The 15,993-nt window shown below is 41.4% G+C and overlaps 1 protein-coding gene across 1 annotated transcript in view; it reads right to left on the bottom strand.

Annotated features, from left to right (window-relative positions):
• The window catches only part of AKT3 (v-akt murine thymoma viral oncogene homolog 3), an 86,257-nt gene that overhangs the window by 44,789 nt on the left and 25,475 nt on the right, over positions 1-15,993 (bottom strand). Inside the window, exons 4-6 of the mRNA XM_005864513.2 lie at positions 13,438-13,569; positions 7,943-8,008; positions 6,455-6,523 (exon numbers count right to left, since the gene is read on the bottom strand). Of these exons, the coding sequence (XP_005864575.1) occupies positions 6,455-6,523; positions 7,943-8,008; positions 13,438-13,569 (267 nt within the window). The remainder of the gene's footprint in view (positions 1-6,454; positions 6,524-7,942; positions 8,009-13,437; positions 13,570-15,993) is intronic.

Below are 15,993 nucleotides of genomic sequence, written 5' to 3'. Positions count from 1 at the left end.
ATAACCAATGGACACAGACACCAGGGGGGGTGAGGGCATGAGCATATTTTAACAGATACTTCAATAAAGAAGATGTGCAAATGGAAATCAGCACAAAAAAATGATGTTAATATCATTAGGTTGTTCAGGAAATTCAAAATGAAACTATAATATACCCCTGCACACCCACTAGAATGGGTAAACTTTAAAAAACTAACCACTCCGAAGGTGACGATGATGTAAGGTAACACCCCGGATATGTAAAGTGGGACAGACAAGTTGACCGTTTCTTCTGAAGTTGAACAGACCAAGTGACACAGAAACTGCATTCCTAGGTGTTTATCTAACATAACTGAGACTCTATGTTCACACAAAGATTTATACTGCAATATTCACAGGTGCTTTTTAAATAATAACCCCCAATCTCAAAGAACCCAACTGTCTATCTCTTTAGTGATTGTATACCTACATTAAGATATATCCACTTAATGCTGTGAAGCCCCAGGAAGAAACTACTGATACATACAATAATGATTAGTTTAAAAAGTATTATTCCAGGTGAAAGATGAAGAACACAAATGACTACAAACTGTTTGGGGATTATACTTTCTAGTATTTAAATATGTCATGCTCTATTGTCCTGCCTTTTCTCTTTGTGGTCCCCAGTTATACTCCACTAGAGGCCCGGTACATGAAAATTCGTGCACTCCGGGGGGGGGGGGTCCCTCAGCCCAGCCTGCGCCCTCTCGCAGTCCAGGACCCCTCAGTGGATGTCCACTTGCCGGCTTAGGCCCGCTCCCCGGGGGATCAGGCCTAAGCTGGCAGTCAGACATCCTTAGTGCTGCCGCGGAGGCAGGAGAGGCTCCCACCACCACCACTGCACTGGCCAGCCATGAGCCAGCTTCTGGCTGAGCGGCGCTCACCCTGTGGAAGCGCACTGACCACCAGGGGGCAGCTCCTCCATTGAGCGTCTGCCCCTGGTGGTCAGTGCGTGTCATAGCGACCGGTCATTCATGGTGGTTCCGCTGTTTGGGTCAATTTGCATATTGCCCTTTTATTATATAGGATTGTACCTTCTGTGAAACACTCACTCTGGGGTAATCGGCCCTGGTGCAAGAAGTCTGACTCCCCTGAGATCTCCCTGCTGTGCCATAACCACATGGAGAGAAATAACGGAAATAGACAAACACTTAGTGAGTTCCTGCAGTTCTGCTCACCTTGTATGATAGTCTAGATATGAAAACCAGCATCTGAAATAGTAAGGCTGGTTACGTCTTTGCACTATTAATCCACATGCATCGATATATTGGTTTAATGATTTGGTTTAGGCAAATAGCTTTGAAATATTATAAAAGTATACACTAACATATTCCCAACTTTATTTTGCCTTGAACTTTATATGATAACGTCAATATTATAATGCAACCTTGACTTGGGAATTTTTGAAAAAGCTTTGGGAAAAAGCAACAGAATTCTGATATAGCCTACATAGCGTAATAACTAAAATAGTTAGCAAAGAAATTAGCCTGTCAGACTCCTGACAATAAAGTTATTTATATATCTATAAATTTAGTAAAATATAAAAAAAAATCATCACTATGAATATGAAATGATACTTTTAATTCAAAAACCACCCAAATCACACCTCCATAAATTAGTAACTAGAACTAGAATGCCGACTGCCAGCACTTCTGCCTTCTGCACATTTAAAATGAGAGGATTCTGGTTCACGGCAGACAGAATGCCAGCCCAATAATGAGAATCCGAAATAAGGAGGAGAGGCGCTCAAGACTGGCATGAAAGTCACAGGCACAAAATAAAACGAATTTCTATCCAATAAATTAATATATAGTGTCAAATGAACAAAATATGGACAAAGAATAGTAAATGAGTGAAAGTGTTAGGATCATTTGTATCCACATCAAGGATATAGACAGAATGCGAAGAACTTATCAGATGAATGACATTTCTACATAATGATTTTCCTTTACCTCCTAAGAGCCTCTTAACTTCCCAGAGATCTCAGCTTGAGAGAGAACCACAGAGGCCCGACTTGCAGGCTTACGAGCAATGCAGCCATGAGGAAGGTGTTGGGACACAGTCCTAAGTGGAGACGCTCTAAACCCAACTAAACAACGACCACGCCTTAGTCGGCTTTCAGTTTACATCCCCACCCCACCCCGCCCGGATTATTTTTCTGCTCAGGTGAACTTGGTAATATCTAAGCTACAAAAAGAGCATGGACTGGCCATGCCAGCAGCAGTGTGAATATTAGAGTGCTTTTACTAAAAGTTTTCTACGAATACTGACTTACTGCCCACCTAAGGCTGCACTGAACTCACTTTCATAACCTTGATCTGCTGAGCTCCAAGCCACCCTGTACATGCTGTACTTCAGCCCAAGTGCACCCCTGGTATCAGCCCAGGAAGACGGAAGAGCTTAGGAGCGAGTAGATGTGAAATCCAATGAAGACTTGCCGTTGTTACCCCACAGGATATACTACACCAAGCATGTCAAACTCAAAGGCTAACATGGACCAAATAAACGAGGCATGCGGCCCGCGGGCTGCGAGTTTGACATCCTTGTACTACACTCTTATACGTAACATACTCTCCCTAATCGCTAAGGCTTCTCTCCTCTGGCTCCTTCTGCCCAGGATCTGCCTCAGGCTTCTCCAGCTCTTGCTGAACCTATTTCTCTGAATTCATATAAGGTAAATTCAATTATGATGGGACTCCATTATACTGACAGGCCTACAAGTCCCCACTGTTGATTTTTCGCAACCAGTATTTATTCAGAATCCACTTATATCAAGATTATTTATGCCCTGCTAGTGTGGCTCAGTGGTTGAGCATCAACCTATGAACCAGGAGGTCATGGTTCATTCCAGGTCAGAGCATATGTCCGGATTGCAGGCTCGATCCCCAATAGGGGGCGTGCAGGAGGCAGCCAATCAATGATTCTTTCTCATCATTGATGTTTCCATCTCTTTCTCCTCCCATCCTCTCTGAAATCAATAAAAATATATCTAAAAAAAGTTTGTTTAGGGCTTTAATCAATACTGGCAAACATAGTGATAATACCAAGCATGGCCAAAAGCATGCTAAACTCCTGTGCAGAATATTAGGCTGAAAGAACTCCACATATTCCTAACATGTGGAGAAAGTATAAGAAAAGAAATGTCTCAACTGCTGCATTTATATTTCAAGATAAATTCAGAACACAGACTGAAAGGATGCTATTGCTAATTAAAGGTCAACAGACAATAAGTATGACTTGAGTGAAAACTACTTCACTGGGCCCACGAAAGAAGGCCATCTCAGGGAGAACGTTGGCTGTGAAGAGGGCTGGGATGCTGCTGTTGGGGTAAGTATCATAAATTTACCTGAGCTTGCTCTCCGCCAGGACAGTATTCTCCCGCTCAGACCTCTAGGTCTCACACACATGTTCCCCTCTGCGTGCATCTATGGGTGCTGCTGTGGTTTGTATGTGTGAGTTCATAGCTCCCCTCACTTTACTTCTCTCTATTTCAGTCTTATTTCAAACACCTAAGTACTATGGTTAGTATTTTTCTACAGCAATTGAGTTTTCTGCATTTCCAGGAAGCATCCCTGGGCAGAATAAATGACAAGGTGAACCTAAAACCAAAAGTAAATCAATCACCCTGGATTTCCTAGCAGATTCCCTTCCCAGAAGCGATGAATTTAAGAACTGAGATAATCCTATTAAATTCCACCAATTAAATAACTGTCTGTATTTATGAAGTACACTTAAAATATATGAGTACTTTTGATAACCTGAGAGAATAAATTGGGAGATTACATACACAAAACTTCCATTTTTACTAAAATTGTAAATTATATATATAAGTAAATTATATATATATGGCAATGCTATACTATCCATATACTTTAAAATGATATATCACATGCAGATCAGTTCACCTGCTTCAATACATTAAATAATTTAGTCTTTTATAATATACTAGAGGCCTGATGCACAAAAATTGGTGCAAGAGTAGGCCTTCCTTCCCCTGGCTGCCGGCACCAGCTTCCCTCTGGGCCCGGCTTCGTCTGGAAGGACATCCAGAATGATGCCCAGAAGGACATCTGGTCTAATTAGCATATTACCCTTTTATCATTATAGATTCCCAAAACAGAAATTCTGAAAAAAGAGAAGAAATGCCAAACAATGAAAATACTATAGGAATGTCAATGCTAAAGAAAACCATTCGGCTAGTCTGAAAATACTCTTTTGTGTGTAAAGTTTTCCCAATAACCTTTAATTAATTAATCTCAGAAGTACTCCAGGTGTATAATAAAAGTACAAGTGCCGGCTAGCTAGCTCCCTCTAGGACAGCGGTTCTCAACCTGTGGGTCGCAACCCCTTGGGGGTTGAATGACCCTTTCACAGGGGTCGCCTAAGACCATCGGAAAACACATATATAATTACACATTGTTTTTGTGATTAATCACTATGCTTTAATTATGTTCAATTTGTACCAATGAAATTGGGGGTCACCACAACATGGGGAACTGTATTAAAGGGTCTCGGCATTAGGAAGGTTGAGAACCACTGCTCTAGGAAGAGATATTCAATGTGATCATTATTATAACAGATGCAAATACATGAAACTGTGTAAGGAAATTTCTCTAATTCAAGAGTGTTTCTCTGAGATTTAGCTGCAATTTATAGATTTCCCTGTATTATTCTCCCCCCGGTCATCTACTCATCCATCCATCCATCCATCCAACCAACCTTTTCAAAACGAAGTTTATAATCTTACCTTCAATACATTCTTCGTAAGTTCACTCTATTAATTAATTCTCCCTGATTGCAACCAAAAACCAGTGTTGATATTTGTCTTTCTATCCACACTCAGTTAATTGGTTAAGACATATCAATCCCATACAATTTCGTGACACCCATCTTCTGTGTATGTTCTCAGACAGCATCTGACTGCAAGGGCCCCGTTCGGAAAGCTGGGTTCTGATGAGCTCACTGCTCAAGTTCTCGCCCTGCGCTCACCAACCAGAGACCCTGCTAGATCATCCCCTGGGCCTGGAATAGCTTCTTCAATCAGCTCCCCCGCTGAGACCTCACTCAAGGCCTCCCCTAAACCCTAGGTCACCCATAAAGCAATTTCTCTTATGGCTTTATTTGCACTGAGGTCTTTCACTCTATCTTCTAATTTGTAACATACTTATAAGATAAATGATGAACTCCTTCGTAGAAAGGACGGTGTCTTAAAACGTTATGATAAATTCACACTTGCCTAGGCACCGCAAATGTGCTCACCAAATGGAGAAGCGAATTTTTGCCATGAACTCATTCCTACAATAATTTACAGGAGAAAATATTCTACACGGGATATTTAATTTATTTTGGAAAATGAGACTTTTAAGGTCGGTGAGATACAAGCCCCTACTTATTAAATTTAAATTTACTTCAGAAAGCCCACAATGTAAAAGATTTCCCATGAACTATTTCAGTAAATTATATTTTGCCCTCACATTGATTTTGATCAAAATAGGGAGGAGAAAGGATGAGGACTAAAGCAATAGGTGAAATATACTACTAATTGGATTTCTCTTTAAAACTGCAAGGCCCCTTAAAATCTCTCTTAAATACAGTCACGGTTACTCTGACTACTATGCAGAAAAAGGGAAAACTTAGTCACAATGAGTCCTATAGTCTATTGTTCCACTGAGTTTACAACGAGTAAAAGAGTATGTTGCAATTTTCACAAAGACTTAAGAACTTCGTAAAGCATCATAAATCCTACATTTCTAATTTTCACAATTAAATGATTTCATGATTTTACTTTTGATAAATTATTTTTACACTTGAAAAATATAGTAAAAAGTAGAATATGATTACAAGGCCCCTTAAAATCTCTCTTAAATACAGTCACGGTTACTCTGACTACTATGCAGAAAAAGGGAAAACTTAGTCACAATGAGTCCTATAGTCTATTGTTCCACTGTGTTTACAACGAGTAAAATAGTGTGTTGCAATTTTCACAAAGACTTAAGAACTTCGTAAAGCATCATAAATCCTACATTTCTAATTTTCACAATTAAATGATTTCGTGATTTTACTTTTGATACATTTTTTTTACACTTGAAAAATACAGGAAAAAGTAGAATATGATTACATTTGCCAATATATGAAAGAAGTTATTTAAAAATAAACAATCATTACATTTCATTAGGAATTGGAGCTCCGTCACGGAACGAATTAAACTCGTAAGTCAAGGCCCCACTGTATATGAAAGAAATTATTTAAAAATAAACAACCATTACATTTCGTTTGGAATTACTCTGCTCCCATCTGCTGAATAGTAGAAAGAGCTACCCAAAGCCCTCCCGCGAAGCAGAGAACGGTGATATTACAACTTATATTTTAATAACTTTGTAAAACGGCTGGCAGAATTACCATGCAAATGCAGGTGCTGGGTTTACCGGTCACTCACCTCGCCCCCATTGACATATTCCATCACAAAACACAAACGGTCTTTTGTCTGGAAGGAATATTTCAAGGACTTGAAATGAAAAAAGAAAAAATGTTATATTATAATCCTACATTGTTATAATGGCACCAAAACAGAACACTCAGAAACAGTAAGCAGTATGATGAAATGAACTGTTAGCATTCCTCACAAGTCTATTTACCCGCAAGAGTGCTTAAGGTAGAGTTTATGGGAAACGTAAGACAATTGACGTTTAGCTCAGCAGTGGGTATTGCTAGGGGAAAATTAACACTTTAAGTAAAGATTAACTTAGAAATTGTGAGGCGCACCTCTCAACCGAGTGTGCTATCCATTTCACACTGTGTGGGTTCCCAAAGCTCTTATCCATAGATCTCAGAGCGAGGCCGACAAATTACTCCAGTGGAGGGCTGAGACAGTTATAGTCGCTATATTCGGGGATCTAATCATTACAACATAACTTTTTGCACTTAGGGTACATAACATGTAATTTTATAGGTTATAAAGACTGCAGAACTATCTTCATATACTAGACAAAAAATACACAACAATGTAACATTAAGTCCAGATATCTGATGATACCTGGGAAAATTCCTACATTAGGAAATCCTACATCTTTAAAAGACCCTTTAAAATCTCTTAAATACAGTCAAGGTTACGCTAAAGAGAAAACTCGGCCACAATGTGTACCCCTATGGTCTATTGTTCCACTGAGTTTACAATGAATAAAATCATTCCTCCTTTTGAAAGTCTAGCTGTTACTTTTAATCTTAATGTACTTCACTGAAATCAGAACTATATAGAAACTTTGCAAATTACGCCTCAATTACAATCAGTCAAGGAACAGGACAAAAAAAAAATCGGTTTGCTTCGTAACTAAGTCACAGTTTATACTTCGTCTAGTGAAGAAATATCATGACTGATCCTGCCTTTAATGTCACGTGTTCAGCATTCCTATGTTTCTCAAAGTACACTATCACTAACAAGAAGTCTCAATTTCTACAAAAAAGGCAGCAAAGATTTCTGCCTTTCACATGTGCAGACAATGTTGCCTGATCATGTATATATTTATATACAAACCAAAGAAGCATAAAACCCTTACATTTACTGCCAATCTTTTCAGCTGGCCCCTTTTTAAGTCCACCATGTTCTCAGGGGTCTCCTTAAAACGGCAGCGTTGATGTACTGGCTGTATGAGTTATTTGTATTCAAGGTAGTGAAATTCATGGGAGGAAAAAAGAAATCTCCTAGAAGTTGTAGCTGCATAATGGGAGGGATTACAGATGCATGCATGTTGCAAATTCAACCCCTACATTCCGATAATTTCCAAGAAATCTGACTTGCAGCTTTCCACACAGAAAGGGTGCACCTGAATGAAGGGTACTGACAACGTTCCTTTTCTTAGCTTAGTTCTGTCAAACCCCCTCTCGTCTGAAATGCTTCGATGACAACATGTGTCCGCTAGTCACTTACTGTCAAGAAGGGATGCCTCGTGTTCTTCAATACCCGGCTCTCGGTGAGGGTGTGAGCCACTTCATCCTGCAAGAGAAACAGGCAAGCCTTTCATGTCTGTTCTGAGCACCAACAGAAAAACGTCACCATTTCTCTGAGCCCAGGAGAGGTAAAACCTAGAATCGGAAAAAGATTTTATTAATTTATTATTATTATTATTTTGATCCTCACCCAAGGATATTTTTCCATTGATTTTTAGAGAGAGTGGAAGAGAGAAAGACGGAGAGAAATAGTGATGTGAATTGGTTGTCTCCTGCATGAGCCCTGACCAGGGCCTGGGACGGGGAGGAGCCTGCAACTGAGGTACATACCCTTGACCGGAATCGAACCCGGGACCCTTCGGTCTGCAGGCCGACACTCTACCCACTGAGCCAAACTGTCTAGGGCTGGAAAAAGATTTTGTAACACAGTGACATGCTTGCTCTCAGTTGCCAAACTATCTTCTCACTGTTCCTTGATTTCTATTTCTAATCTCTTATATGAAGGTGTGTTTTTTTCACCTTGATAGAGCAAATGAAATCACAGTTGTTCTGTTTTCCATAAACACATACTAGTAGTCACCTTTCCCATGCGTTGTTACTGGAAGCTTTGTTCTTTTTAAAATATGTATATATATTTATTGATTTCAGAGAGAAAAGGAGAGGGAGAGAGACATAGAAACATCAATGATGAGAGAGAATTATTGATCAGCTGCCTCCTGCACGCCCCCTACAGGGGATGGAGCCCACAACCCGGGCATGTGCCCTGACCGGAAATTGAACTCTAACCTCCTAATTCATTGGTTGAGGCTCAACCAGGAGCCATGCCCGCCCGACTGGAATCTTTGTTCTTGAGGCTCCTGTTCCAAATGGGACTTTGATGAAAAGCCACACGAACCCCTTGGACTTCAGTTGTGACACAATCCCTTCAGAAGCCAGGCTTGCGTACACCGGAGAGCATGCTGTCTGCATACGCTCGTCTACACTGCCCTTCACTACATTCCCGTCCTTCCTTCTGTCTCTTCCAGTTTCTAGTATTGGGACAAATCAATCTCACATGCTCACCTCTATTCCACGTCAGAAGGGGGAATCAGACATGGTGACTGGCACATTACAATCCCCCCTCCGACCTCAGCTGAGTCTTGGGAGGGTTCTGTGACTCACTGCTACATCGTCACTCTTCCGTCCCGTACACGGCTGTTTCAAACCTTTCCCAGGCCGGGCACACGCCTTGCACAGGCGCTGAGATGCACCAACAGCCCTGTGAGGGCCCCTAGTCAGTGCCGCCCAGGGGCTGGAGCCCAGGTTGTCTGACCTCAAGTCGTCTCTCTCCATCTCAACCTCACTCCCTCACTCTTTCAAAAGGCCAGCTTGCTTCCTACTCCGAACGGGAGTCATTCATAATACATGGCACACTGGATCATGCTTCCCTGGAGACCTGGTGTCCAGGGCGTCATAATCTCTTCATTCTCCTCCTTTGCGAGGTCACCTTTTCTTGGTCTTTTTGCTGGTTCCTCACCTCTGAACCCTCATCCTCTGAGCGCCCCCGGGACTCAGCCCTCTTCTCCTCCCTGGGGACTCATGGCCGTGGCGCCCTCAGCCAGACTAAGGCTCAGTATACAGCAAGCATGTCAAACTCACGGCCCGCAGGCCGCATGCCTCGTTTATTTGGCCCGTGTTAGCCTTTGAGTTTGACATGCTTGGTGTACAGGGTACATGGCAATCAATGGTCTTCCAAAGCTGACTTCTCACCCCCAGGCTGCTTCCCTCAATCCCGGGGTGGATATTTGATAGACTTAAACTGGAGTGTCTAACAAAAATATCAAATCAATACGTCCAAATCCTAATTTCTAATCCGCCATCCAAAAGCTTGTTTCTCCCCCACGAAAACATCACCCGCGTCACTGTGAGTATCCTCCCCATTGCTCGGCCAAGAAATCGGGCAACGACCCTCAACTCCTCCTTTCTCTCCTCCCCTTCGTTCAATCTGTCAGGCCATCCTGTTGGCTCTTTGGCCAGAGATGAAGGGCTGCACACCGAATACTGCAAGGCTTTGAAGGAACAAATATATTGAAAGTGAAAGGATGCAGATGATAAACAAAACAGAGCAGGGGCAGGGGTAGCTAGCACGTTATCAGAACAACAAAAAGGTCATAAGAGACACAGAAAGTGACATTATGTGTATATTAATAAGAGGTTCAAAATAATAAGAATTATAAACATTTATGTGCTTAATAACAGACCATCAAAATACATAAAACAAAAATGGACAGAACTGAAGAGAAAATATTTAGTCCCACAACAATAGCTGGAGACTTCAATCCCCTACTCTCAATGGGCTTGGCCAGCCAGACAGGAAATAAGTGAGGAAATAGAAGACTGAACACAATAACCACCCAGGTGTGTGGACACCCACAGAACACTCTACCCTGCACAGAGCGAACTGTCCTCTCCAGGGCACGAGGGACAGATCCCAAAGATGCACCGTATGCTATGCCACAAATTTCGTCTAAACTGATTGAAAAGGTAGACATCAGACCAAGTACCTTCGCCAACCACGCTGGGATAAAGTCAGAAGTAAAAAACTGCAGGAAAACTGAGAAAGTTATCAATTACAACTAATGGTTGAAAGAAGAAATCATGAAGGAAATTAACGTAGAAAATACTGAATAATGAGTGAAAAGAAAAAAAAACAAAATTCATGAGACTCAGGAAAAGCAGTGTTAAGGGGCAAATTATAGCCTTAAACACTTACTTTTTTTTTTTTTTTAAAGAGCCCTGTCAGGTGTGGCTCAGTTGGTTAGAGCATCACCCTGTACACTGAAAGGGTGCAGGTTCGATTCCCAGTCAGGACACATACTTAGGTTGTGGGTTCAATCCTCAGTCGGGTTGTGTCTGAGAGGCAACTCATCGATGTTTCTCTTTCTCTCCCCCTCCCTTCCTCTCCCCCTCTCTCTAAAATCAATAATAAAAAGTAAAAAAGACAAATCCTCCCGTGAGGGTTAAAAAAAAAAAGAAACAGAAAAAGACCTCAAATCCACAACTAACTAACTAACTAACTGCACAACTTAAGGAACTAGGAAAAGAACAAATTAAACCTAACGCTAGCAGAAGGAAGAAAATAATAAAGATTTGAGCACAGATAAATAAAATAGAGAACAGGGAAAATCAATGAAAGAAAGTTGGTTCTTTGAAAAGATTAACAAAATTGACAAAAGTTTAGTTAGTGTAAGAATGAATGTATGAAGAATGAGGGAAATAGAAAACCATCAATACTAGACCATGGCAATACTTGTAGTAGACAAGATCCACTGATAGATGTTTAATAGTGGGCAAAATTTTAAGAAGAAAAAAGGCTATTCCTCTAAGACATTTGTTAATTTAAAAGGGAACCATCAGAACGTTACCATGGCTAACCCTGGCAGACACCAGTTTACCAGATGATCAAGGTAATGTCCGCAGTAATAAGGCAGATGGACTTCACTGCTGAGACGAGGCCGGGACGGGCACCTCAGGATTCAAACCCCAGGCCTTGTCAGACTCGAAAATGTCATATTGTTAATCACTTCGCTATGAATAAGCCTATTTCCCTTCAAGAAACTGATAAATGAACTTGTTGGGGAAAGCAGCGAGGATCTACAGCAATCGGGATATTCTCTCATTTGTGAAATATACCCGGCTTCGTACAGTTACTCAGAAAAGTATAATTAATTAGTGAGATAAGACAGAATCCAAGAGAGGCTTATGTAAGAAAGGAAAAACGGAATGGAGATGACATTTACTCAGGCATGGTACACAGCAGGCGGTAATCATCATCATCAGAGCAAATATGTAACAATAATATATTTATTTTCATTTAATGCAATGTTAATTTTATTCAAACTATAACTAGATGTATTCAATAATGATGGCAGGTACTATTCCATTTCTTTATTCATTACTTGGATCCTGACAACAGCCCTATGAGAGGGACACGATCATTTCTCACTTTCCAGGTGAGAAAACCAAGGCAACAAAACGTTGAATAATGTGTTTGGGACCGTTTAGTAGTAAGTAGCAGAGCCTACAGAAAATACCAGTTTAATTACCATACATGTCAGGTGTTATGCTGAATCCTTTACATATTCTATTCAAAATCAGATTCTTTTTTAAAATATATTATTATTGATTTTAGAGAGAGGAAGGGAGAGGGAGAGAGAGATAGAAACATCCATGATGACAGAGAATCACGGATCGGCTGCCTCCCACACGCCCCATGCTGGGGATCGAGCCCACATCCCGGGCGTGTGCCCTGACCGGGAATCGAACCGCGACCTCCTGGTTCATAGGTTGACGCTCAACCACTGAGCCACACCAGCCGGGCCAACATCAGATTCTTGTCCGGGAACACTGCTTCCCACAAATAAAATGTTTACAAATGGAAAAACTGCGATTCTCCTGGGCTGCTCCGCTCGCTGCGAGCTGTTAGCATGCTTGGCCTCTACCTGACCACAGCCAGTCTTTTCCTTCCGAGTCATCTTGATAAGCGTATATGTCCCCCCCCCATCCCCGCCCCAAATACGGTCAAATGTCCCCGAGGGAGTGGTACTCCCCCCAAAACTGCTTGGGAAAGGTCATTACGTGGTCATTTGCAAAGCGGGGATACAATCCTAGGCCCGTCCGCGTCCAGGTCAACGTTCTTTCCCACACCAGCACTGACTGCTAAGAAGCTGAGGTTGAAACAAATGTCCAAGACACAGGAGCGTAACCTCACCAAGTGGGTGGAGCAATTCACCCCAGACAGGAAATATTGTAAGTCACCGAAAGCTCAAGTCGTCTACACCGGGTAACAGTAATACTATATGTCACTGTCGAATTCAGCAAGACAAAGCTTGGACCAACTTATAAAGTAGATCAAATTTGCCTTTGGAGGGAACTGGAATTTAATTTAGAACCCTGAGAACTGGCATCATTAACGCGTTCATTATTTGCAGAGGTGAACGAAGCTATGAGAAGGTGTTAGGCCTCCTGGAAAAATTTCAAAAACTATTGCTTTTAGTTTCATTATTCTCGTATTTTCAAATTTATTAAGGCTGCTTTTCCATTCAACAAATATAAGCTGTATAATTTATGAGTACAAATCATCTGTTATTCTAATCCCTCTTATTCAATAAGAAATTAAGAATGTTGGGGGGAAATAAAAAGCAACATTAGTGCAATTAGTGATCGAGGTCACAAATATATAGTAAAAACATTCTCCCAAACACACATAGGATAAATACTTCTATCTCCTCAAGGTAATAAAATAGCTTCAGTATATAATACTTAGATAATACTATACATGTTTGTAAGTTTTAATACTACAAATATTAAGATAATAGATGTTGTTAACAATAGCCTACAACCAACGTTTTGGTTACTGAATGGGATTTCGACACTAACCATGTGTATGCGTGAGGACACACATGTGTGTACAGTGTAAACAAAACTTCCAGTTACCTTTGCAATAATAACTTCTTTCTTCAGAATCTTCATAGCATAATACTTCCCACTTGCCTTCTCTCGAACCAAAATAACTTTCCCAAAAGTGCCTTTACCTAGTAGTTTCAAATAGTCAAAATCATTCATTGTCTGAAAAATACAAATTAAAAAATATATGAAATATTTCATGCAATTTATTTGTAAATATTCCACTCATCTGCAATATCCACTCAGAAGCAAATTTTACCAAGCGCTCTCTGAAATGAGTAAGAATCAGATGGCACTGGCTGCCCCATCGGCAGTCATAGATGCTGGAAACCACTGAAGCGATCCTCAGATACTGGAGACAATAATTTTGAACCTCGAATTCCTCAGCTACTCAAATTATTAGTCAAAGAAAACTCCTAGACCAGATGGCTGTACTGGTGAATTGTATAAACATTTAAGGAAGAAATAACAGCAATGGCGTACAAACTCCTACAGAAAATGGAAAAGGAGAGAATATTTCCCCGATTCATTTTATGAGGTAACCATTACCCTGACACCAAAACCAGACAGAAACATTATCAGAAAACTACAGCCAATCAATATACCTTTATGCAAATACATGTAAGAATTCTAAAAATGTTACAAATGAATGCCTATGTTCATTTCCAACATTGTACGCTACCGACAGTTTTCCCGAATGTCAAGTTATGACGTGTTAAGCAATCAATGGTATCTCTAGTTCAAAAGAAAAGCAGCAAGAGACATCAGGGAAATAATAAAGTACATTTATTAATTCAACTAACAATCAAACAAATGGGACTAAATATACAGAATGTTTACTGCCCCTCCTCCCTGATGCACATGCCACTCTTCCCATTAGGAGGCGGGGTCACCCTTCCCTCCCCCTGGGCTGGTGCTGTGTCCAGCGGTGAACACAGAGAGCCACACACTGCCAGGTCCACACCCAGCCTTCAGCCTGTCCTCTCGGGCTGTGGGAAGGCCGGGCTTTTTGCTGGGAGGAAGGCCATGTAGAGGCCCTGGAATGAAGGGAGGTCATGTGAGGGGGACCCAGAACCCAGACACGTGAGAAAGGCGTTCTGGCATTTTCCAGCCCAGCCCACTGCCAGGTGAAGGCAGCTGCCTGGGAGATAGGTTGGCGGCCAGCAGAATTGCCCAAGCAAACGGGGAAAGCGTGAGAAATAACACCCGGGATTGTTTTAAGATGTTAAACTTGGGTAGTTGGTTCTATGCAATAAAGAAAAACATTGTTCTTATGAATAGGATAAAGCTTGATTTGAGTAGGACCCTCCTTGTGGTTCTTGTTTTGTTTTCCCAACATGTTAGTATTTTTATTGATTTCAGAGAGAAGGGAGAGAGAGAGAGAGAAAAACATCAACCATGAAAGAGAATCATTGACTGGCTGCTTCTTGCACTCCCCACACTGGAGACCGAACCCACAACCCAGATTTGTGCCCCAACTGGGAATCAACCGTGAGCTCCTGGTTCATAAGTCAAAGCTCAACCACTGACCCACACCGGCTGGGCCCTCCTCGCTTTTTTCTTTTTTATCTAAAATCACTGGAAAATAATACTTGCTGTATGCTATTACTTAATGTCATATCAGCTGAAACTGAATCCGTAGGGGTAAAATCAAAGAAGAATTTTTAAACCGCTTTATGACATTCTCAGATGAAAAGTAATATGTAATTATAAAGTATTACTATAGTCCTCGAGGATGCGATTCTCAGGAACAAGGAGAGTTTTCAAAAGTATGACAGTCTTAACTCTCAATTTCACAGCTTCTGCCAGTTATTCTGTCAATCTTTAAAAAAAGGAATTTGCATGGAAATTGATATTAGTAAAAAACTTCTATGTGATAAAATCAGAAGCAGATTTCATATCTATTTTGACAAACTTTCAGAACATTTTCAAGTATCTTTGATACCAAATGCTCATGTTCAGCATGGTAGACACAGTAATTATCTAGTCTTTATAAATGAAATGTAACCTATTACAAAATGTTTTCCTCTTTTAGACGGTGTTAAAGTTACAATAAGATTTCATTAAACAATGAGAGCATGGTTACTCCCCAGAAAAATTAATTACCCCAAACCCAATTCTATGATTTGTTAGGTAAACATTTTATGTAGAAACTAGAGGCCCGGTGCACAAAAATTTGTGCACTCGGAAGGGTCCCTCAGCCCGGCCTGTGCCCTCCTGCAGTCTGGGACCCCTCAGGGAATGATCACCTGCTGGCTTAGGCCTCCTCCCCGGGGGATTGGGCCTAAGCTGGCAGTCAGACATCCCTCTGGCAGCCCGGGAGCCCTCGGGGGATGTCCACTTGCCAGCGGGGAGCAAGCCTAGCTGCAGTCGGACATCATCCTTAGCGTTTCTGAGGAGGTGGGAGAGGCTCCCACCACCACCGCTGTACTGGCAGCCATCAGCCTGGCTTGTGGCTGAGCAGAGCTCCCCCTGTGGGAGCACAATGACCACCAGGGGGCAGCTCCTGCATTGAGCATCTGCCCCCTGGTGGTCAGTGTGTGTCATAGTGACCAGTCATTCCCAGTCGTTCTGCTGTTAGGGTCA

The sequence above is a fragment of the Myotis brandtii genome, unplaced genomic scaffold (genome assembly GCF_000412655.1).
Source record: "Myotis brandtii unplaced genomic scaffold, ASM41265v1 scaffold1873, whole genome shotgun sequence".
In the NCBI taxonomy this organism is placed as follows: Eukaryota; Metazoa; Chordata; class Mammalia; order Chiroptera; family Vespertilionidae; genus Myotis; species Myotis brandtii.
Note: the sequence above shows the minus strand (reverse complement) of the source record. Positions and strands in the feature narration are given on the sequence as shown.